General features: G+C 33.1%; 1 protein-coding gene across 2 annotated transcripts in view; it reads right to left on the bottom strand.

The window, feature by feature from the left end:
- Positions 1-27,071, bottom strand: part of LOC122526461 (rap guanine nucleotide exchange factor 2-like) — a 133,225-nt gene that overhangs the window by 99,208 nt on the left and 6,946 nt on the right. For both annotated transcript variants that reach the window (XM_043649876.1, XM_043649875.1), the window contains 2 exons: positions 4,331-4,775; positions 822-949 (listed from right to left, as the gene is read on the bottom strand). In XM_043649876.1, coding sequence (XP_043505811.1) covers positions 822-949; positions 4,331-4,399 — 197 coding nt within the window. In that variant the 5' untranslated portion in view covers positions 4,400-4,775. The remainder of the gene's footprint in view (positions 1-821; positions 950-4,330; positions 4,776-27,071) is intronic.

Below are 27,071 nucleotides of genomic sequence, written 5' to 3'. Positions count from 1 at the left end.
ACTGTAATATTGATTATCTGCGCTAATAAGCTCGTGCTGATAATTACAATGTCCTTCGCGTACTTTTATAGTTACATTACACGCATTTTATAATTTATTAAGCATTTCAATCACCAATCAATTTATAATTTAAAGCCGTACGAAATTCTTCTTATGCACCTTCAGAAACAGTTAATCTCACTTGCAATCTTAAATAATTTTACTCAACGATTTGTAAGACAACGACATCTTTACGTTAACAATTGAACTTTCTACTTTGTCCTACCACGAGTACATTTACCGTCGGTAACGATAAACACCGACCGTCGGTAATAGTAGATTTCTAATTTATTCTACGTCAGTAATACTTTATAATAAGATTACCGACGGTTAATATTATTAAATTTGAAACTGCCATAAACAACGGTAGATATTTTTAAAAGTAGAAAACTGCAATTACCGACGGTCGATATGATAAAGGTAGAGCACTGCTATTACCGATATCGCCTTAGCCGGCCTGCCACTAAAGTGGCTTTAGCGAATATTTTCTCCAGATCGATGGGCCACTATAGTGGCTCACACGATTAGCATACTTACTCACTGTTTGAATTAAATAATCGTCTTATTATTAAAATAATCGCACTCATCTTAGTTACCAATCTAATAGATCATTGACATATAAAATTATATAATTCACAATTTCATTGAGTAAATTTAATTAACATTCCGTCTTCCATAGACTTCTATTCTCGTTAAAATTTTAAACAGAAATATTAAAAGAACTTGAAAAGCTTGAATTATGAATAAAGAAAAACATATTTAATAATTAATAAAATACTTACTAATACAAGACATGGTTCGCATTATGTCTTTCGTATCGTACAATTTTACAAAGTCCGCGCAGAATAGAGTCTCTGCATGGACGTAATGCTTCAAGTCCCAGTAGTCCATAATATATGATCTGTAAGTCCTAAAGCAAAAGAAAAACCGCAACGTTAAACAGATGCAAGAAAATGTCTTGCATAAAACAAACGCAAATTGTGTTATTTTATTGTTACTCGATTCTCAAATTTCTCTTTCCTTTCAAAAAATATTCAAATAATTCCTTACAAACAATTCGTGAAAAATTCATTGAATTTTACGATTAATTGCTTTCTCACAAACTATTTCTACGTTATATAAATATACATATTTTCAGTTTATTAATACCTTACTAATTCAGTTCTATGCATTAGTACAATTTACATGTTTTACTAATGTCAGCTTCTGAGCAAGCAAGAAAATCGATTAGGAGAATTTGAGGAGAACATTGTTAGATCTTTGCTGAACTTAAGGAATACCTCTCCCGCTGAGATTAATCGTGGATTCCTAAGTTTACACCATGAAATATTTAGCTTTGAGATCGTACGAAATTAGATACATTCAGTGCAATAACAGTCTTAACTATACAATCTTAAAATAAACGAATAAATATGATTAACAAATTGTCCGATCTAATCCTATCCGTTTAAATTGATCGATCATAAATCATGTATTATCGTAAAAAAAAGTATAATAATTCTAACAGAAAAAAATGTGCAACTGCTTTAATGAAAATCTACATAAATCAATTTTTAATTAAAACGAATGAAAAAAAAAATATGATCCAGTTCATCCACCTTAATCATAAATCCAATCTGCATTATTGATCTATCATAAATCACGTATTATTATTGTTCAAAAATTAACAATAGAAAATTGAATTTATCGGGTTCTCGATAGTTCGAACTGGGTTCATTTATGACGACTTGTTAATTATTCTCATCGTTCTTAATCAAACTAACAATTAGCGAGCCATTTCGATGTACTTCGAGAATGAGTTAGCCGACGTGTCTCGCTCTGTTAGCTTGATTAAATCTTCGTAAGGACGATGTAAAAAATAATCGTACGAAAGATAAAAGAAAATTAACAAAAGAAAACAACAACAACAAAAAGACATGCATAATTTTTTAATCAAAGATAGGAAAATATACGAGATTTGCGATGATGCATCAACGATGCATCGATAAAAAAACACACACACACACATACACGCAACGTATATGAATGAAACCAATCAAACTTTTCCACTTTAAATGGAAGAACAAGTTTTCAGGAGACACACCTTAACGCAAGAGGATATTGCAAAATGAAAGAAAATTTGGAACGATCGAGGGTGTTCCAGCGTGAAAGACAAGAAAATGGGATCATAAATATGCGAGCGTACATATGCGTGAGTTTCCTTTCCCCCCACCCCCGCCACACACTTTTTCCCCCTCACCAACACCCCACCGTTTCAACAACTCTCACACTTTTTCTCGAAAGAGGCGCCGTACCGTCTGCGAATCCTTCGCAACTTGCTTGCTGCCTTCTCTTATTCGAACGAAGAAAAAAAGGGCTCGTCTCTACTCTCTCCCCCCCCCAATTTTTTTTCTTCCCCCTCATCCTCTTTTACGTTATTCGTTCTTTTTTTATATTTTTTTATACGAAAACTGGAGCGAACACCGGACGACCTTCGAGTACGGATCGCATGAACGACGACGAGGAGACGAAAACCTTTCGTAAAAAAATGTTCAAACGAGGTCCTCGATCCTTTCGATATTTGTCACGAAATAAAATCGTCGTCGTTGTTTATGATTCTATGCGAATATTTTCGGAATAATTTAGCGTACTTCATCTTTCTCGTTAGGATGTTAATTTAAGAGATAATTGTTCGAGATGGATAAAACTTCTTCACTGTACTTCTTCTTCGATCTTTTTCCAAATAAGCGTACGTTGTTTTTTAATAATTTTTTTATAATTTTTTCTTTTTACTTCGTACGAATAATAATAAACGATTATTTGAAGTAAGTAACGTACGAAACGAATCAATGATTACTTTAACAATGAATCTTCAATCGTAATTATTGCAAAAGAAAAAAAAGGAACAATTAAAAGTTGGATACCATTGAAAATTTGCACCGAAAAATTTGTACAAGTAACAAAGTAATAATAAAAAAAAATTTTACGTACCGAACGATCATTGATTTTCGCGATGAAAGTTTGCAAGCACAGCAGGATAGAAATAACATAGTAACGTTGTACAAGGTTCCTTATCAAAGCCCATTATCATTTACACGTTTTATATTTCTGATGGGTGGATGGGGAAGGGGGGAGGGAGGAGGGGGTAGAATATGCCTCGTTTGAAGATGAAAATAAACGACGAATAGAATGTTGTTATTTGACTTCGTGAAATAGGATCACTCAAGCACAGCATTCTTCTCGATCGTTCATTGGTACTCGCGTGGGTGACTCGTTTGAACGAACTATACTACCTTTAAGTACCAACATCGTTAAAGTCGTTTCGTATCTCCGTTTGAAGAAGAAAAGAAAAAGAAATAAAAACGTATCGACTGTGATTACTTCGAAATAATCAAAATCGTCTACGATTTCGTTTAACTAAACATCAAACGTACTCTAATGTTCGATTCAAATTTAACGATTCGCGAAGAATGATTATAAAACAAAAAAATATAATATAATTAATTAATTATTATAAGAAACAAATCGTATATGAACGTACTCTAATGTTCGACCCAAATTTAATGATTCACGAGAAAAGAAATTCTCGAAGAATGATTAAAAAAATATAATATAATATAATATAATTAATTATTATAAGAAAACAAATCGTATATGAATTCTCGCGAAGAATTTGAGTGCATTCGTCAAGCTTACGTTTAATCCGTTTCTTCTTGACTTTCTCGTATTAGTATTAGTATTATATATGTAAATAGAAATTCTCTACATAGGAATGTACTACAAATGGACGATTTCCTCGTTCTAGTTGAGAGAGCCTTTAATCATCATGCCTTACTCGAGTAAGGGGAAAGATCTCTCGACTAGACTTAGATTAAGGCTATCAAGTTGTCCTCTCTCAATTGACAGATGGAACACATTGGAAGAAAAATCGACTACTTCCTCTAGTTTTCACCTTTCCAAAGTACCATTGTGCATAAACTTGTATGCAAGTATTATGCACGACGAGTGTGAATATAATATAGTTTCCGTTACGAGGAAATTTGACTTATGTTGGATCGATCTGACCTACACTTAAATGAGAAACCCAGCAAATATTATTCGTGCTAATGTTAGATATTATGAGAAGTGTCCTTGAAACTTATTACAAATTGTATCTAACTATCCAGAGATTATAAACGTTACGAGATAACGTTAATTATATTGAAATTAATTATACGATTAAAGAGAAAAGAAAAAGAAACTTTTGAGATTAGTGTTCGGTGTCGTATTATTTAATTTATTATCAATGATAATAATTTGACGAAAATATTACCTGAAGATTTCGTCTTTCTGGATCGCGGCAAAGAGCCCGGATGAAATGTGGATCCAAGTATTCCGTCATAATAGCCCACGTAAGACTATTTATAGTGCCTTTCTCTAGCAACTCTTTCAATGAAGGAGCTCTTTTCGAACATCGCCACCGCTGATCGAGGACAATGTTCGAGAAGCTTAGTCCTCCTTCTTAACGATAATACGGCTCAACTGCCATTCGTCAAATTTTTCCGTTACTCGTTCATTCTTACTTCAATTTACGTCTCCGTCTATCTCTTGATTGATATCAAACTTAACTTGACTTCCGTCTTTAACAGGAAACACGAGAGAAACTGGTTTGACGCGTCTTGAAAATTGATCGAAACATCTTTCCTTTAATTTTGCAAGATTTCTACGAAAAATGTTCTATTTCCTTCCTTTAAAATCCGTCCAAGGTAGTTCCAGATCTGAAACATACAACGATGAACAATTAATTCATGAAATTAAATATAGTTATATAATTTTAATTGAAATTCAAGATTCGATAAGATTCTTGTAACAAAAATAAACGAAATGACGAGAGAGAGAGAGAGAGTGAAAGAGTTATGAAAGTTAAATGAATTGAAAATGCATCGAGGAAGCAGCCAAGCGCATTCGTAAATCAATCGCACCTGTAACTGCATACGAGGTAGGTTATCAAGTAAACTACGAGAACATCGCGATAACATTACACTCGTATTCTCTCTTGCATTGAGAACGGTATATCATTGTATTACACATACCATATCGAAATAATTTATGAAGAAATATGCTGAAAAATACTCGAACACGATTCAAGATGATCGAAATTAAATAAAAGTTAACCGGTTAAACTGTGATCGACGAGTATACTTCTCGCGAAGAGATACTTTTTTCGAATTATCCTTTCAATTTTGACGATAATTAATTTAGATAGAAACTTATCAAAGTATTGCAATTCTTCCTTCCCCCTTCCAGAACAAATACACAGTAATTTTAAATAAATTAAGAATTAAGAAAAATACGAAAAATTTTAGAGGGGTTCGTAAACATGTGCAACACAAAAAGCTTCACTGTTCTTCTTCTCATTTCTTATTCGAGCATTTTTCATCTAACTCGACCTATCGCAACAACGCACATTATATTCCTTTGAACGTTCAAACTCGTTTCCTATATAAAAATAGGACAAGAATATAAAGGAATTTAGAATTTCATCTAAATTGTTGTAGGTTGAAAACACTGGTAAAGAAGAACCACATCGACTTCTCGGTTCATCATCCGACCTTGGATAAGTAACGTCACGCGAGCCACATACCTAACTACCTTGGAAGCGGCAAGTCGAGGTCGTACGCGTACTCTGGTACCCGTTGGTACATACAACCGACCAACCATGAAAGAAGAGACAATTCTACCGATCTAGAGACTCTCGATGCGAAGAGAAAGGATGTCTCCTTTCGTCTTAACACCCGTCTCGATTATTTCACACCGTCAAACTTACATTTGTCATTCGAGGAAGCATGCATCCTTTATGCAAGCCCGAGAGTCATGTAAACACGTTCGATTACGACAATACCGAGGTATATATTTTTACAAATATTATTACAAAAGTTTTTGTTAGATCATTATAATCAAATAAATCTGAGCAAGATTAATAAAACAAATTTGGTGATCACCCGTTTCTGCTGTTGACTCTAAAAAAATAAAACAGTAAAATGACAGAGAAATTGACTCGAATTTTTCTTTACACGAGTCAATCAAATTATTTATTATATTTATTTATTTATTTATTTGTCGGTGGAATAGGAAAGAATTCTTTTCGAATGAATTGATAATTTCTAATTTGGAAAATTGATTGAAATTCATTGAATTTATTATCAAAAACGAACGCACTTTCATTCACTCGTGTATTATTTTTAAATTCGCAAACGAATTACATTACAACATATCGTTTACGTAATCGTTAAAACTCATCAACTCGTGAACTCGCTACGAGACATTATCGTATTACGTGCAATGTACATTATCAGTAACGATTCGCATTATTTATCCTCGACACTTCTTCGACATATTATACGCAGAGATTCTAATCGAGTCCGATCTGTCGTATCATTAAATGTATCACGCGTAAGCTGTGTGCCGTCTCATTGAATTATACGATCTAAAAAAATCATTCCAGATGTTTCTGATTGTTCTTGGATTAAGCACAAAGGATTCAGCAAAGAAAAGTCAAACTTACGATCTAATTTCGTTGGTTCGAGGTAGGTATACCTACCTAACGCTTTATTTAAAGACGAAGTAATTTTTATCGACTGGAGGAATGATGACGTGTATCATAAATTTTTGATCATACCAATTTCAAACTAAAGAATAAGGTCGAGTTAGAAATCCCTTATCGTATCAAAAGATTTTACACGGGTGGTGTATCTTTTACTATTTAATATCTCGTTATATTGTGTTTTCAAATAATTAAGAGTAAAGTAAAAAATATCTATAAATATAATAAATTTAAATTTAAATATATTCATTTTATATATTTTATTAAATTTATATTATATAATTATATATATATATATATATATTTTTATTATATTTCACAAATCATTTATTATAAATATAATAAATAAAAATATATATTCTAATGAGAAATAAATTGACAAAATATCCCGACAAAAATAGTCTCCATTTTGAAAAGAATCCGTATTTCCGTGCATTTAAGTCTCCGACACCTCCCCCAGTCGCTGAAAATTCCTCGACGATAGATTCAAACAATTCCAATTGTACGAATGCATTCTCGTTGATAGACACTAATCCACGATGGATCATATTGTTCGAGAGTAACTACGTACTTCGTGGATAGATACTGTGTCCCGACAAAAATGCAGACGAAGGGATAGGACAGAGAGTTCTATAATAAGTCATAGCCGAAATGACTTTTTTCGAACAAAGCTCCCGACGGGACACGAACGCTTTTTAATCTTCGACCTTTCCCACTAGATTCCTATTCGCGACCCTGAAACATTGTCTGCTATCGCATAAAAAAGAAAAGAAACAAGAAAAAAATGAAAAGGTCGAAGGCTTTTCAATATCGAACCTTTACAAATCGCGATGAAGAGTTCGATAAATTTAATATCATCATTCCCAGGACAGTGTATTAATTCTTCAATTTTTTTTGTTTTCACCAACTTTTCTCGCTAATTAGACAATTAACAGACGCAAAATGAAATTTTGCATAATTGACATGAAATGACGTTGAAATTGTTTTTATATTATTCATCATTGGAAAAAACAAGTAATTATCGTGCGATATTTAAATGGCTATTAAAAGTATAAATAATTTCGTATAATGAATGTAATCTTCGTAATACATCTAACAGATAGAAAAGCTCATCGAACAACATTTTCTTTAATATTTATTCGTAATTAAGATAATTTAATCGATCTTTAAATTACTATCGTAACGCAATGAGTAACGAGTCATCGTAATACGTACTCAAAAATAATAATAATAATAATAACAATAATAATTAGATAAACATTTAAATGGAATTTAGATAGATTTAATCCTCGCATTAAATTAAACGTGGAAAAACATGAAATGCATTAAGGTAAGTATATATTTCTTTTTTCTTTTTTTTTCTTCTTTTACTTGATGTAGTACATATGTACGAGTAGTCACAGAGTCATGTAACACTACGACTTTATTGATTTCAGTCGGTCTGTGTCTAGCCTACGATTTAACCGATTTTCACTCGCAATGACTTACCGATGAATAAAGTAAACTGCACTCGGTGTACATGCCCCTGCAATTAATCCTTATCGGTAAACTAAACTACTACGCGATACGATTTGTCGTAAAAGTCTCGTTTTGAGAAAAAACTACAACACAAACAACCAACCAACCAACAAACAAACAACGAACGAAATATATGAATTCGCTAAGGCAACGCAATCAAGTAAATTGCATTCATACTCGGTAAAGGTAAAAAGGTATGTGTACTTCCTTCAGATAAAAATAATTATTAACACGAGTAAACGGCGGGGGGGGGGGGGGTATATTAGTTTTAAATGTTGAAAATAAATATTATTTCTCGATCGATCTCAAAAATTCTCATCTCTTTGCGACTACCGGTGTTCTTTTTTCTTTTTTCTTTTTTTTACTTTCTCTCTCTCTCTCTCTCTCTTCGTTTCTACATCATTTTCTTTCTACCAACTAAAGTTAAAAGTTTTCTACGTCTATTTCTCGAACGTTGTTATAAACTTTTCTAATTATTTGTTTTCTTTTTTTTAATATCAACCTCATTAAAATTCAACGAAGTCGAGAACATCCGAGTATTATCTTGTTGTTTGTCCTTCGAAAAATTATTATAGAATGAAAATATAACTTGAGAGAGACAGAAAGAAAGAAAGAGAGAAAGAAAGAGAAGACACAAATTTATACATATTTTATTAGAATTCTTAACGGAAAATATAATACATTTTCTCATATTAATTCCATTTACTTGAACAAAATAAAAAATGAAGAACTTTCGACGTTCATTCGCAACCGGAAAAGACGTATGAAGTTGAAATTGAAGAAGAAGAAGAAGAAGAAGAAGAAAATAAAGAAAGAAGAAATGAAGAAGAGAAATAAGAATAAGAAAAATAATAAGAAAAAGAAATAAGAAAGAGAAGAAGACAGAGCGATGAGAAGAGAAACGATTCCACTGTCGACCTTGCGGATCGTTTCAGTATGGGAGTTCTCCTGTTCTTTTATACCTCTTTCATTTCTTCCTTTCTTCATTCCCTATCCTTCATCCTTCTCTTACCAATATGTTCACACACGCACACATACACATACACACACGCAACACGCGTTTGACTCTTTCTATCTCTGAGAAGAAACTTGCTGAACCGGCGTCTCCTTCGAAACTCGTCTACATACTGTCTACGTATGCATACTTTTGTATATGTGTACACACATACGTCACATATACACGCATATACGTATAAAGATATATACATATACATACATATATTTGGTCTACACATTTGTACTGAGAGACAGTCTCGCGTTAACTCGGAATGTCTGAACAGAAAACGTGCTTATGTTGAACAAACGGAAAGCGTATCGGTTTACTAATCGTTCTCCGCGTCCTTTGCGATAAACGATCTGCTAGCCACTGTTTATAATAAAGACATCTCAACCCAAACACCCACCCACCCATGGTGATTCGTCCAAACGTCGTCCGAAATTTTCTCACCGATATTTACGAATTACGTTTTACAGAAATACGAGATTATCCTTCTTATTTTCCTTTCTCGAAACAATATTGCATCCTTTGCGATAAACGATCTGCGAGCCACTGTTTATAATAAAGACATCTCACCCAAATGGTGATTCGTCCAAACGTCGTCCGAAATTTTCTCATCGATATTTACGAATTACGTTTTACAGAAATACGAGATTATCCTTCTTATTTTCCTTTCTCGAAACAATATTGTATCCTTTGCGATAAACGATCTGCGAGCCACTGTTTATAATAAAGACATCTCAACCCAAACACCCACCCACCCATGGTGATTCGTCCAAACGTCGTCCGAAATTTTCTCACCGATATTTACGAATTACGTTTTACAGAAATACGAGATTATCTTTCTCATTTTCCTTTCTCGAAACAATATTGTACAAGGTTTACACGTAAATCTGCCATTCCCGCGATCGATTTATAGTCCAACTACACAGCACAATCGTATCGATCTGGAAAAGATTAATGACGCATTCTAGATGAATGTCTATCCTGTGTATTCGCGTGTTACGTGTGTATACAATTGTATGCACGCATACGCGCGTATGTTTTTGCATGAAAGGAAAGGATTCTGCACACGCGTCTTCCGACTGTGCCAACAATTTACACCGATTCCAGACCATGCCAGAGATTCATTTTTATGACAAGCACAAAATTCTACCAACGTCTGGTGATCGTCATCGTTGATGATCGAACTTATGGCTGCCTACGTAAACTAACTTACGTAGTCTGCTTTTGAAATAATCTTCAATGTTAACCATTGATAGATCTTTTCGAACTAGCGTTATAATGGAAACAAATTTTCAGCTCATTTTTTTCAGACCAACATTTTATTTCTTATAATTTAAATACGTTTTACCGCGTTATTAATCGCAATGTGTTTTTTTCTTTTCTTTCTTTCTTTCTCTCGTTCTTTGTTTCTCGTAAATTACGTCTCAGGCACCTACCAATCTCTGTTGTTCTTACCGGGAATACACTTTAAACTCAAATGTGAATCACTGACATGAGCGAAAATGTGAATCATGCTTTCTTGGTTTAATATATGAATGAAAGAACGAATAATAAATTAATATTGTATACAATTTTTTTCAAATATTTCATTTTTTAACATAGATCAGTGCTATCCGACTTCACTTTAATCCGCAGCTGCAAAAATTACAAAATTAATAGATACGAAAATTTGGAAAACGTCATAACATCATAAATTTTCTATGTAATAAAACATTTCTCTTTTCATTATAATTATTAATTTCATTTCGCATAGATATTTATACAAATTTTTATTTAGAAACAAAATTAATTTCCTTCGCATTCTCTCTGTCTCTCTCTCCCCCTCTTTCTCTCTTCCTTTCGTTTTTTATTTTTTTATTTTGTTTTTTGTAAAAACGACGCGTTGGTCCAACAGTCAAATGTGTTTCTGACGACGCGTGCATGTAAACGAGTCACCGATAAAAATATCTACGTTATATAGGGCAGTGCGTAAAGGTCTCTTCTTCTTCTTCTTCTTCTTCTTCTTCTTCCTCTTCTTCCTCATCTCGTTCAAACGAAACCTGCCGAGTAAATATCGCTTTTGAGCTTATCGAAAGCTCGGGGCAGTTTGTGCCACCGTTCTATTTAACTTCCATAGAAAAAAATCTAACGAAGTACTTTCAAGCGTCCCTTTTCAATGGTTCCTTTTAACAAATTCTGGAATACCTAAATTCTCCCTAGATAAGTATGGTATAAAACAAACATTAAAATATATGGTGGGGGAGGGAGGGGTTGGGATTGAAACGAGGTCAAAGTGCTTTTTAAGTAATTATTTCCCGATCTTTCAATTTCGATGATCGACAATTGGTATACCCACCCATGTCGGAAGGGTTGAAAGTCAAAATAAGTGAACGATGATCGATAAGTTTCTCATTTAAGATACAATATTACGAAACAGAAATAGAATGCGGTTTACTCAAAATGTAATATGATTTTTAGATGGGAGGATCGTAAGTTTCACAATAAGAGTATTCCCCGATAGTTTACCGAAATGTCGATAACATTTGACATCGTATCGGAAGATAAGACTACAAGTTATTTCTTCCGTCTGACACTAATTTCTCGACCTACAAAATAATATATTATTATAAAATAGGAACGTCTCGGAAAAAATAAAAAAAAAAATAAAAAAATAAAAATCTTATTCCTAACGGATGGCTCGTTAGTTTCGTCATTTCTTCATTTTCTATGGCGAAACTTTCTCTCTCTCTCTCTCTCTCTCTTTTTTTATTTAAGATTTAAAACATTCACATTTCGAATATTTTGTCTTTTTTCTTCGACACGATAATAAAACGAAATTTGATTCGAATTAGCATAAAGAAGAATACACCCAACCCATAGCCACGATCTGAGAGAAACGAAATGAATTATACTCGAATAATAAACACGTCGTTACATAAAGCCTACTTAACATCTCGGCTAGCATGTTGTCATCAATATGAACGAACCATATGTGGTATCTTCTCATTTAACGTACGTTAGTCGGTTTAATTACTTTTAAATCAAATTCAATTGTTTGTCAATGATAGGAATATCGTCCTATGGGTTATGAATAACTGATTAATTTATTACGAACGTAAAATGCATTATTAAAAAATGAATTATTTAGTAATACGTATTTTTCTTCGTTGATTAAAATCAATGTGTATGAGAAAAATATGTAAAGAATTAGTTAGAAATGTAATATTTAAATTTAGAAAGAGAGAGAGAGAAATAATGTAATTTTCATGGAAAATTATTATCCAGTAAAAATAGCTTTAGTGGAAAATTAACTTGGAAGTAAACCGACTCATCTGACCGCACCGTTGTCCATTTAACGTATGTTGAACGACGATTGTGAAAGAACGTAAACGTACCGTAACGGAATACGATTTGAATGTACGTAAACGGAAGGAGGGTTAGGGACGAATGTTTCATTAGATGGTAGAATTTCGTTTAAAGGAGTATATACATTGTCCAAATATTTGTTCAATGAAGTCCATGCTCGAATGATTCCACCTACATAGCTTGCGCATTTAATTATTAATCACGGCTCTCGCATTAATGAGTCACCCACTCTCTAACAACCACCCATTCTCAACCCACCCAAGAACACTTGTCTTACAATATTTTATCTCCTTATAAATTAACATATATTTAAAAGTATTATAAGTTTGGGAAAATGTCACCACCACCACCCACCCACCGTTTCGAAATCTTAACGACATTTAAAGTTTAGTCCAAGTAGATCTTCTTCTTGTTTAAAATATGCAAGTTTTACAAAAAATTATGAAAATCATCGTGATTATTTGAAAGTTCATATTTGTCTCTCGCAAATACATTATTTTTTATTTAAAAAAAATTCTACGAAATATAGGACGATATAAATTGAAACGATGATATATCGCATAAAAATTCCTTTCCTAGAAAAAAAAAGAAACGTATCAGCTAATTTAACGAATGATATTATACTAACCGTAATAAATAAGATATGGGGAAAAAGTAATTACTTTGTAAAACTTTTCATCGAACTGAGTCATCCGAAAGATGGAAAAGAAAATCGCTCTGTTAACAACGCAATTAATTAGAGTAATCTAATTGCGTGGACATACCCTATGTAATATACAAAATGGTTGCGTTGCTTTTCGTCGTTTATAGTCGATATACAGTCTCGTCAAAATTATAAGAAACAAAGGAAAGCCAACCGAGTAGTATTACTTACAAAAAAACATAATCATTACATTTTTATTATATCTTATTTATTTTATATAGTAAAAAGTACTCTCGAAGAAAAAACAAATTATTCATCATTAAAGTAAAATTATATTTCTCTAACGCAATATAATTCATATTAAAATATAAAAATTGCATAATCCTAAAATAAATGTTACTGTATATTATAAGAATTTCCAAATTTTCCATTACACGCAATAACAACAACAAAATATAAATTATATTTCAAAGTTACAATATCTCGAAGAAACCTATGATTCATTATAATACGAAAAGATAAACGTTAGAAAATTGAACTAAAATAGGTCGATAGTCGTTGGTAAAACGTAATATGCGTTATTCACCTCTTTTCTAATAGATAATAGAACGATCAAAGAATAGTAGGATCGCTTTCGAACTAGTCAACGATATGCGATATCATTCGCATAATCAGGAGAATCCTTGGCCTACTGCATAGACACGGTCGTCGAATCGTGTCGGATGTTTAGTATAGTTTATCGACTCGATATCGTTAACATTAACACCGCTAACATACCCTCACGAGACGAGATTAGAAATGCAATGAACGACCTACGCCATCATAATACGCGTACATCCTCATTAAAACTCAGGCTTATGCATCTCCTCCTCCCCCCTGCTCCTCCCCCATTCCTCCCCCGTTCCTCCCACTCTTTCCCTCTTTTTCTCTCACCCGTTCCGTTTATCTAATACACTTCGCGTAGTTTTTTTTTCCTCTCTTTCGTTTTTTTTTCTTTCTTTTTTTTTTCCATAACATTCTATTAATTCGACTTTGTTCGTCCCCGTTCTAGTCAACTCCGCCAACGACGTTACGAACATCGCGACTCACTCTTCTGTATAATGCAAAATCATGCCACGTTCTCATTCCACCCGGAGGTCCATTCGTTCGGCTATCCGATCGGATTATCGAACGCGTCGATTTTCCGTTCTTACTCGATTTAATTTGCATTTCTATTGAAATTAAGCTTTACGGCCAAGTGTAATGTTTGGTAACGTTAAATAAATAAATTATATTTCGTTAAGATTATTATAAACGATTATAGCATAACGTTTATTTGTATTCGCAAATATGTTGATATATATATATGTATATATATTTGTATTAGGTGTAGTTATTAATTCGTGTTAACTTTTTAACAAATTTAATATTCATTAATAAAGTAACAATACATCTGTGTTATACGTTCGAAATAGTATGAATAATTTCCGATGATTATGATCGATCATTCCGGCAAATGGCAAATTCGTTGACAAACGAGAAAAAAATGACAATTTGGATGCAATGAATATTAATTATCAAGACACGAAATTCACATTGCTACACTTAATATTTATATATGCACTATATATATAACGTTTGATCAACTAATCAATGCTAGATAGAATAATTGAAGAAATTTTAGGAATGGAATCAAAATTTGTTACTCGCTAGCTCATCGTCGGTGTTCCAGATCGTTAGAAGAAAACGAGAGGATAGAATAAAAAAAAAGAAAAAGAATTTTTTGTCAGAAAACTAGGCGACTTCGTGGCAGTTGCCTTCGGCAATTCTCTCAGCCCTTTTCCATCTTTCCTTTCGTCATCACCTCCTATTATTCCTCGAGGGCAACGTCGACGAACGTTTCTTGCGTTTCGTACCCTTTTGATCCTGTTTGAAAAGTACAAAATCGTCGTTAGGAAAAAAAAGAAGCGCACGTCCATCATCAAAGCACTTTGATCAGAAACTTTGACAAATAATTTATCTCAGTTCTTTGATCGTCTCCTCCAAAGCTGCTGTTGCTGCTGCTGCTACTGCTGCTGGTGGTGCTGCTGTTGCTTTGTATCAGTGAATTTGTAAAAGAAAAAGAAAAAAAAAACGAGAAAACGTAAAAGGAGAAAGCAAAGATGGGAATCTAGGTTTCTACGATCGTTCGATGTGATTACGATTAAAACGAGATTAAAAGCGATTTTAACGCGAAGGAAAAGACATCTTTCTTTCAACGCTATGCGATCGATGTTGGTTTATAATGATAATAGAAGAGAAAACGTGAAAACGTGGCACGCGAGACGAGTAGCAAAAGGAAATCCAAGACTTGAAATATGTGGTAATCGAGTAACGAGTTTGAGAAGATTTCCACTAATCGTCTCACATCATTTTACCACACATTTATCTGTGTGTGAACTGGTTACAATTCTAGGCGATGTATAATAAATGACTCGTAGAAATCTTGTTAACAATGAACAATGCACGAACCGCTGTTCCGCTAGGCAGTTTATTCGACTCATCCAAGTCTCGTTACGTTTTCTTCTTAATATAATCTCGAATATTTCTTTTTTTATTTATTTATTTATTTAACAGAAATAAGAATTAAAAGATATAACGAATATGGGTGGCTTTCACACGCGATAGAAGTGAGAGTAGTATTATCATGTGGAAAATAATCGATTGATTCATACATAAAGCTTTTGAAAGTATTATTTATAACGAGCGAATTAAAAAAATGAAAAAAATAATATACAGGAAACGACCATACTTTAAAATCATACATAATGATATAACAAAAGGAATGTACCTGGGCCTAAAAATGTACCGCGTCTAAAAATTAATTAGTCACCCTTTGTTTTTACCGTTATTTAAATGTTTTTTAGTATCAGAATCAGTTTAACTAATATCAATAAAAGTAAACGTAATACAAATTACATTTGTTAAAAAATTAGATATCTATTAATACACTCGAAATATTAAACAATTTCGATTTAATATTGAATTAGATAAAAAATTGTCAACTCGAAATTGATACTAAGTAAAAACGTTGAAACAATCCTAAATAATTAGTAAAATACATTAGAGTATTCAATTTACCTTAATTTATTGTTAAATAATCGATAGAAGTGTTTATTGTTGTTTAGAAACACCGAGTGTATGACAGGAGTACCGTCCTCTTCGAAATCCACCGTTGAAATGAGACGTTGTCCTCTATGAAAGTTACTTTTATTGAAAGTTGTTTATATGACTTTCGGAACGTTGCGCATGTGTGTAACGAGAATAATTTATCTAATAAATAGAATTTAAGATTATAACGTTCTGATTTAGCATTTTTGTTGAAAAAAACAACATTTCTTTTTTATCGGCCATCCCCCACCCACTCTGGTAAAGTAATATCGTTTTTTAAAAAAAAATACCAAATCATAACGTTTTAATCTTAAATTTTATGTATTAGGTGTATTATTCCCTTTATACACATGCCCAACGTTCGCAAAGTCATATAAACAACTTTCAATAAAAGTATTCTCACAGAGGACAATGATTCATTTCAACGGTGGATTTCGAAGGGGACGGTACTCCCACCATATATTCGATGTTTTTAAACAACAATAGACATTTCTTTCGATTAAATAACAATTAATTAAAGTATTGTTCAAACATTTTAACGTATTCTACTAATATTTAGGATTTCGTATTGTCTCAACGTTCCTCTTCAGTGAGTACTTTGAATTTTTTAACTTTTTTATCTAATAAAATATCAGATCGAAATTATTTAATACTCCAAGTACATTAATAATATATATATATAATTTTAAAATAAATATATTTATAAGAATAAAAAACGATAATAATATTATCAAATACTTATTTCGTTTCTCATTTCTTCGCCGGAAGAAAGAGAAAAAAAGAAATTAGGATAAATATTAAACGGAAAAATAGGAATGTGTTTGAAATCGTCGGAAAGGAAGAGAAAGAGAAAGAGAGAGAAAGAAAAAAGAGAAAAAAAAAATTTGTAATCCCCCTATAGCCATGGTAGTAGTAGAGACTTTATTAAAGCAACGTGGCTTGGGACTTTTCGAATGGAGGTAACTTCCTGCAGAAATGTAGAAAGGGAAAGCCGTTGGAAACGGTTCGTGGACGAGAGAGAGAGGGCAAAGGGCGAATGAGGGTTGGAAAGAACCCTCTCCTATGATCTCCTTCACGACCCTTCCTCGGGTTCCTCGAGTTTTCAACGGCAACGGCCTCGGTAACAGCAGCAATAGCAGCAAACAGCAGCTAGTAGTAGTACCGGGTACCAGCGACAGGTACTTCGTTCGTGTGGAGAACTGCACTTCGTGTACACTCTAAAGCCCTGGCGCCAAGCCCGCAACACGGTACAAAGGGAGAGAAAAATCCCCCTGTCAGCTTCTTTTTTTCAAGACCCAAAAACTCACCCTCTCTCTCTCTCACTCGCAAACCAATTTACGCGGATACGCGCGTCTACTTCTTTGATAACTACGTGCGTTGAATTAAAATACATTACGAAATACTTATACACACTTGCCAACTGTACGGAATACGTCTAACAAATTTGCAACTTATTTTTTTTTTCTTATTTAAATGACATTATTTTTTAGTATGAAATCAAAAGATTACATTCATTCGAAACTTTACCTTTTCATCCTCTATTACCCTACCCACCTTACCATCTTTTACAACGACTTTTTGTTGTTGTTATAAATTTAGAAACGTAGCAAGAAGAGAATTTCAATGCGGGGAACGTCGAGTCTTTCTTTTCAAATGAAAAAAATTATGGAAGGGGAGGAAGAAAAAAAAAACAAATAGGAGAAAAGAGAAAGAAGCGAGGAATCGTAACCATGAACTATATAACCGTTCGGAAATGGAAAATCTTTAATTCTATTGGAAAAGAACATACGGGAGAGAAGAGTGGATTGAAAATCGGAGCAGACTGACTGGTTTACGAATGGGCCTCGAACTGGAAAACGTCCAATAAGCCTCTTAACATCTACAACCGGGCATGATGCGTGGGATAGTTCTCATGGTATTATTATTCCTCCTGCAACACCCCCCCCCTCCTCTTTTCGAGTCTACCGTTTAAGCAGGCATTTCATGGCGGTGCATCGATAAGCGTTTGCATATATTCCATATATATGCCATCTGTTATACACATTTATATACGGTAAGACATACACATTGACAAAATTCCGATTCATTCCGCACGTGGCATACAACTACTCCCCCTTCTCGACGGTTAAAAACGAATACAAACAAACGATAAAGACTTTTTCTACGGAAATGAGTTTTTCCTACGAAAGTAAAAGCGTATCTATTTCTAGTTTATTACGGTATATATATTATCTTCGAGTTGATACTGTTAAAAGGTTACCATGTTATTCCTTTCTTTTATCTATAAAACAAATTCAACGATCGTACAAATCATCCGATTACGAATATGATATATATTTTTTCCTAATCAAAAATACAATAGATATTATCTTTTGTTATTACCGAAAGTAATAGAAATTTTTATCGCGTTTTTATTTCATTTGTAAAAATAAAATTTATATGCAAATACTTTTAGATAATTATTTTTCGAGATCGTTTAAAATCGGCAAGAAGTATAAAACGCGTCTTACGTAGTATAATTTTAAAGTAATTATTAATGATCACAGTGACATCAAATTTGGCACAGACCTCGCTTGAAGTTGCATCAAAGTATATAAAAAATTTGGTTCCCATACGATGAGCGCACGGTACTCAAATATCAAAATTCCTATTACTTTAGGGAGAGAAGGGTTTTAATTAAATAAATTGCTTCTTCAAATTTGTGTATTACTTTGTGACACGCGATTGGGGGAAATTATACGCACACTTCGGTTTCACATAACATACTTCAAAGTTAATATTTGATATCTTTATTTAATAAATTGCGCAACGAAGCAACGAATCAAAAAAAAAGGGGCAAACGGAAGGAAAATAATGCATTAAAGAAAAAGTTGAAAACCAAGGGTTATTACTTTTGATCATTATGGTATACATTCGTGTATCAGTTGAAAAAAAAAAAAAAAGAAATAAAAAGGGAGGACGAATATAAGCGTCGTTTCCGTTTATTCATCTGTCGATTACACGGCACGGTTACCGGTATGAAAATGGGGAGGTCAAAGAGGTCCCGTGTGTTATTTTTTTCTCTTGGAATCGTTATCCTTGAAAAAGAAAAAAAGAGAAAAAAAGAAGTTTCAATTAAATAATTCCATGCACTCGTTAGCAAGGGCATGAGAATATACCGCACGATAATAATACTTACGTAAACCTGGATCGCTTATAAAGTTATTAAATAAATAATCAAAAGAAAATCAAAAGAAATAAGATGACCGTTCGAATTTTCGCGTTATTCGGTTAAGTTAAAAAAATGTGATTATAGTTGAGATATAAAAATGAGATTATCGATAAACCCAACAAAGATAATATGACAATAAATATATAAATCGTTGAAATGTGTGTGAAAAGAAATTTGATTAGAAATTATTATTAGAGTTTTGTCGAATAAATCGATGAAAAGAAAACTGTACTGGGGTGAAATATACGAGTTTAAAACGTACGATCAAGTATGTCTTTTAAATGCGTGTACATCGTACACATATACGTTCGAATAATCGATATTACGTCTGGATAATCGACGTTCGCGAGCAAAAGCTTAGCGTCTCGCATTTCGAGCATGTATATAGGTATATACATACATATATATACATAGGTATATCTATGGTCGTGTGTGCGTTTGTCTCAGCCGTGCACATAGCACGGGTCACTGCCATATGGTGCATTCTATGGCTTCTGTGCAGAAAAAGAAAAAAAGAAAAAAAGAAAAAAAAAAGAAAAAAACGAATTCTATACCTTTCATTGGGGTGACGGAATCGTGTACTCGAATTATTTTACTCGTGTCAGAGAAACGTCTGGCTAAAGGAACGAGATATATAGAGTATGTATTATTCCAGTGAAAAAGAATAATTGTCATTCACGACTGACGTTTATTCATTCGCCGTCCCCGAATTTCGTTCGAAAGAAACTTCGAAGACAACAATTTTCTATTCATAAATCGTGACACAACGAATTTTTTTAGTCAAACGACACAAATATATTTTACTTTTTCGCATCACCTATTAGTTTCATCAAAACTCACTAATTATACTTTTAAATTATTTACGTAGCTTGCATTGCTTTAAATTTCATAAACAATTTGAATTTACTTGACATTAAGAGAAAGCATACTTTTTCTCATTAAAAATTACTTTAACGAGCAATAACACGGATTAGCATAAATATTAATCAGTGACTTTTAATTGAACATAAAAGATATGATTTGCCATGGTGTTATATTTTAAAACCAAATTCGATAGACATACTTTTATATTTAAAAATATACTCTTTTTATTATTTATTTCAATATTTTATATATTAAATATTTCGCTTATATTTTTAGAGGAACAAATAAATGATGAAACAGTCATCACATGAAGAAAATATTTGATTTTCGTACATCGCCGTGACTTCCTCCTCGCACGATTAGTCATCACGTGTAAGCATTTACGCTTGCATCGTTCTTACGATGCACAGAATGTCGCCCATACATCTTCTTCTTCTTCTTCTTGCAATTTCTTGTCATTGTTCTATCTCGTCATGATTTCTTCCTCGTTCCGTGTCATTCAATTCCGTATGAATGAATCTATCGATATAAAATCTCGAAGTTTAAACCCATTGAGAAAAAGAAATCGTTCGCGATAAAATGTTGTCGCATAATATCGATCACAAATATAGCGATGTTTTAATTTTGTTTGTTCACTTTTATAGGTAATGGTATATAATTATATTAGAAAGTAACCTATAGCTTTCTCTCTCTCGTGTAATGCAAAGAAACGGTGTTGTAATCGTGACGGCATTCGAGTTACATACAACGTGCCCAATGAATTTCTATCAACGCGTGTTTCTCTTTCCAATTAAATTTTCATATCTAATTGATATCAAAATATTCGTATAATCGTTGATTCGATCAATCATACAAGATCAAATTAGATGATTTCGTTATCCTCATTTTCTTCAATTCGTTCTATTTATTCTTGACATTTCAATTCCTCTCCCCCCACCTCCCCCTCCCCCTCCCCCTCCGAAAATTCCCAATGCAATATAAAAATTCCCTTAATGCTAAACCTTTTTTATTCTTCTTTAATAGAATTTTCTTATCCGTCTTTTCGAATAAATCGCAATTCCTATACATGTAATAAACTAAATTGCATTTTCTATTTCTCTCTTCTTTCTCTCTCTCTCTCTCTTTTCTTATCTCATACATTTGGATATTTTCTTAACCATTATATTTATACTTTTTTTCCACGTTGATATTTTATCATATTATAACAAGTATACTAATATTTATATACCGAAGAAAAATAATAATAATAAAAGAATTGACGTTGATCAAAGGATCTCTGGGTAGCCTTGAAATTTTGTTCTTCGTCGATGTGTGTGTTTTTCTAATAAAAATAGAAAGAAAATGACAAAGAAAATATAAAAAAAAAAAGAAAAGAAAAGCTAGTAGTAGTCGGAATGTAGGCACTCGCGTGGTCAGTGAACCCCACTAACAAATCGATAGTGGTGGTAGGTTTAATAAGACCACGCGAACTCGTGAGGAGAACACACGCGAAAGAGAGAGAGAGAGAAAGAGAGAAAGAGAGAATCAACTGCCTCGCGATCGAATTCTACGCTTCGCCACCTGGCACCGTTGGAAATTTAATCGTTTTCTGTATGCATATACATACATACATACATACATACCTGTAGGTAAATATCGTACTACTACTAGAAATCCTAGCAACGAAAAGACAATCAATTAATATGACGATTCAATTAAATATCAATAACGAGTTAGAACGAAACAAAAAAATAAAAGAAAAACAAGAAACAAAAAACAAGAAAAAAAAAAAGAGGAATTTAAAAAATAGTTTCACGATCGAGGATTGTTCGATAGAACACATTTGAAACAATCGATTTCTCCAATACAAAGATTCCCGCCGCGTATTCGACGAGAGATTACAACCCTTTCATTCGATGGAATCGTATCCTCCTTCCTATTCTTCCCAGCCCATTGTCACCTTTCGAAAATTCCATACGCAATGACATTTTCGCATCGGAAAAACTGCATCGATTATATTCCTACCGATATTCCAGAGAGAGAGAGAGGGAGACGATATTTAGAAGACTCAACCAACGATCGAAGAAACTGTGAGAAGGGGAACGTTATTGTGCACAAAGTACGATAATGCACGTGCTTGAATAGCGAATGTCACGTCTAGTGAGTCACAGGTGTATTCGTGTACCTGTTCTCTCTCACTATAAATTTGAAATAATAGATATATGTGTTTAATGCAAAGCTTCGAAATTTTTATAAATAGAAACCTATTTTAAGATTGTATTCGATCATTTTTTAATAGTTATTAATTTTATTCCAAAAGAACGTTTTGTTATTAAAGAAATATAATTGTACATAAATATTCAATAATTGATCTGACGAGAATATTTGCATCTAAGTGAGATATATTAAAAGTATAATGATTATTTTGAAAATTCATACTTGATTTACTCTTACATTTTAATACATACGTATTAAATAAAATATTAATTGTTTTGAATTAAATTTGTTTTAAATTTGAAATAATAGATATATGTGTTTAATGCAAAGCTTCGAAATTTTTATAAATAGAAACCTATTTTAGGATTGTATTCGATCATTTTTTAATAATTATTAATTTTATTCCAGAATAACGTTTTGTTATTAGAGAAATATAATTGTACATAAATGTTCAATAATTGATCTAACGAGAATATTTGCATCTAAGTGAGATATATTAAAAGTATAATGATTATTTTGAAAATTCATACTTGATTTACTCTTACATTTTAATACATACATATTAAATAAAATATTAATTGTTTTGCAATGAAATAGATATCAATTTAAAAGTTGAACAATCTTAAAATACGTTTCTATATAGAAAAATCTGCAAATATTATATTACAAGAAAATATTGATTGTTATAAATTGACGAGGTAAGAGGATACGAATATTCTTCTTACTCGCAGTACGTACGTGGAATACATTTAACGTCACCGACGAAATTTTCTAACGACGAGTGCGTATGCGTGTGCTTGCATTTATATCTGTACACGTATACGCTCGCACGCACACACACACACACACAATAAGGTATCGTTGAAGTTATATACGTCCTTCTACATATTCAGACGATCGCTTCCGGTTCCTCCTGTCACGAGGAAGAAAAAGAAGCAGAAGACGAGTAGTACATGATACGACAAAACTCACACATTAAACCATTCCCCTTGACCGAGCACGATGAAAGAGAGTGGAATGTCTCGTCTACGTGTACGCACGTAACACTCATAACTTTTTACAATGACACCTAGTTGACGTTCATTTGCGAAGGAATGTAATCATCCAACTCTCCGCGGTACATTCCCACTTTATAGCTGCACAATCAAAAAGAAAAAAAAAAAAACAAATAAAGAATATGAACGATAATTGGAGACAATAAAGTTAGTATAGTTCAAAAGGTTCAATTGAAATTCGGTATCCCCGAGCAAAGGTTCTCGATTCGTTCGACCCCAAGCAACATTTCCCGCGAGGTTTGCGTAGGATGACGTTACTGACTCGTCTCGTTCACCTCGATATTATTTTCAATCTCACTCGACGGAAATTGACGGTTCTTCGTTATTAAATTCTTTTTCGCCTCTCTGTGTGTATGATCTCTATCTTATGCGCGAACACAACCGGACAAAATATTCGAACGTCTTCCCAATCTTATCTTTTTTCCCCCCTAACAGGATATAGCGAGGAATTAGGAAATTGGCGTGAAATTGCACGAAAATTGTGTCTCCGAATCAGGATTATGATTATACCAAACCGCATGACGAAATTTTCAAATATACATATATATATATATTAGATTTATGTGTGTGTATATTTTTGATGGAAAATGTACGAACCGCAAAATTGTAACCGCTCAAAAGCTGCAGCAATTTCTATCATGCAAAAATAGAAGCCGTTATATTTGAGAATGAATATCTTTTCATGGTATCTCGTCCATTATATTAGAAAATTATGATATATTGTATAATATAAAGTAGAACGAGAGATACGCTTTAATATCGGTCAGTAAGAGGATTCTCGTTAAGTTCATCAAAGTTGGCTTTAAGAAGCCTTCACCGTATAATCTATCCGGATAGTTTAGAGAATAACGGAAACCTTGCTTATCTTCTTAATCGAATAAAATAAAGGTCAAGTTCTTTTTTTTGTCGCTTATTCGATCGGAACGGATAATTAACAATTTTGGGAATTACTATTTTCGCGTAAAACTAATTTTTATTTGATTGTCCTAGCTAGTACGTTTGTTTTTCTCTAAACAATGAAAAATGCTTGCACAACGATGCACACAAATTAACGTCCATTCATCGAACGCTCTTTCGTTTTTATTCCCCTTTGTTTTTCTTCTTCCTCAAATATTTCGTACGATCAGAAATGAATGAAGTAAATTGGATGTTGTGCAACCCGAAAAAACACAGTTAACGATTTGCAATGATATCGCGGTGGACCGAAGGTGAAAGTATACGCTTGCAATTAATTACTTTTCTTAATGAAAAATGTGTGTATGTGTGTGTGTGTTGTTTCTTGAAAGCTTCTATGTCAGATCGTCCAGTTAAACTCGTGACCCTATTATCGCGTTTACTAAAAGATTCTCGCGTTTGATTGGTCGAGACGGCAATCGAAGAACGGCAAGTTTGAGAAATGGCATATAACGGGGCAAAAGTGCATCCGTAGAACAGACAGCTCACGAACGAGTTGCACGCAGCCGAGTTGGACGCTTTCCGTTAGACATTATTATCCTCAACACCTGTCTTAACGTGTGCGCTCCCCTTCTTCTTCTTCTTCTTCTTCTTCTTCTACCTTCTTTATCCACCGTACTATCTCTAAGCGCATCCATTCCTCTTCCGAAAGGGAGAACACCTTATTCGACCAACCCTGACCAACTGTGTTACACCTGCACCTTCATTGGACTCTTATCCCTTCAAAAACGACCGTTGCCCTTTCAACGTCTAATAAATATCCTCAAACTATCCCCTCTTGGATTAAATCGAAGAATATATGTGGGTAGAAAAAAAAAAAAAAGAAATCTTTCATTTCTATCAAACTTCTATCTTATTTTACACTTTAATTCCATTTTTTATTTAGATTCTCTTAGGAATTTCTTTAGAAAAAAAACTTTCTCAACACGATGCAGGAACATTATCATCGATCCCTCGACCTTTCTAATCAAAATCCATCGTAAATCACATGAATTATATATGAGATGTAAGGAAACGTTGGCATCGTTAAAACGACAGAGATATTTTAAATGATGAAAAATCTACGATGGATCTTTCCAAATTCTTTAACGATTAATTACGAGAGGAAAACCTTGGAAACACGCGGATAAGCTGAATGAATCTGTATAATTAGGTCATCCGAAGACGAGAAGGTTGCGATCATAAAAATTAATTATTAAATCATTTTATCTTTCGTGTATATGTTTGAAAAAAAAAAAAATCGCAAATTGTTTTTCATAAAAATTCATGAAAATGCGACCACAAAAATCGATTTGTTTCCGGTAGACTATCTTAGAAGCAACCGCGACACGACATCGATATAAGTGCACGGTAATTTCGAGCTCGTAAATTCTTTTGTATATACGTTTCTAACTGTCTCTGCATTATGCATGCAGGTGTATAGAAAATGCGCATAGAATTAAGAAAAAGTATCGCGCTTCGATGAACTAATCGATTCAACCGAAATGACTTTTACCTTCTTTTCACGACAAACTTCCACGATTTTCCTCTAATGTGATTCACTTAACTAACTAACTAAGGCATAAAAAAAACTGGTATTCAGCTATAGCTGAATATAAATCTATGAAGTAAAGAAAAATGATGCTTTATACAGGGAGTGCATTCTTCCGCTCGTTAAAGTAATTAGCAGCATTAAGTACCTATTTAAAATCATCATTCTCTCTTAATCCTCTTGGCTTTTAACAAATACTTTTTATCGATCCTAGGCCCCAGACTCTTTATGAATTTTAACCATCAAACTTTAATACTTGTTTATCTTCTTTATTTTAAACTTAAGCTTGAAGTTCTTTTTTCTCTATAAACATGCGTTAACTACGAAATATAATAATATTTCTATATATATAAAATATTTTATATAATATAACGTAATGGAAATATTTTATTATTTCCTATCGTTTTATTACGATAAATATTTTGTATCTTTCCCAAGGGAGAAAAAAAATCATTCGGTGGAATTGTAGGAAACTTAAGAAAGCATTTTATTTCAGTGATTAGAACACGTATTAGGCTCGAAGTCCCTTCTCTCACTTTCGCGAACACTCAGACTTTTTCTTTCCTAATCCTCGGATGAGGATTTCAACACGCGAAGGGCCTAGCAATCTCGAGCATTTCTTCTTCTTCTTCGAGAGAGAGAGAGAGAGAAAGAGAGAGAGGAAGTGCTCGTTGCCGGTCCTACGGACGTTGCACCGTTTTATCGATCGTTCAAGCATAAAGTCTCCGGAGAGATCGAGTCTCGGTTCTGTTCGTCTCGCACATGTCGTCTTCTTGTGCTTCCTCTTAACGATCGTAAAATAAAACAAAAAATTCAAACAGAAACAAAAACAACAAACTAAATAGACCAAAACGATTCGTATTTCCTACCCTCGAACATAATTTTAATCCAACGCGAGTTTTACTTAATCTAAGTAAAGGGAATATATATCCAAGATATGATTTCTTCTAATATTATTACCTAAAATATCATCATCCTTTAAATATTTAATATCTAAATAGATTCTCTTAGTTAATAAAAA

The sequence above is a fragment of the Polistes fuscatus genome, unplaced genomic scaffold (assembly GCF_010416935.1).
Source record: "Polistes fuscatus isolate 324 unplaced genomic scaffold, CU_Pfus_HIC Scaffold11, whole genome shotgun sequence".
In the NCBI taxonomy this organism is placed as follows: Eukaryota; Metazoa; Arthropoda; class Insecta; order Hymenoptera; family Vespidae; genus Polistes; species Polistes fuscatus.
This window is presented reverse-complemented; position numbering and strand designations above follow the sequence as displayed.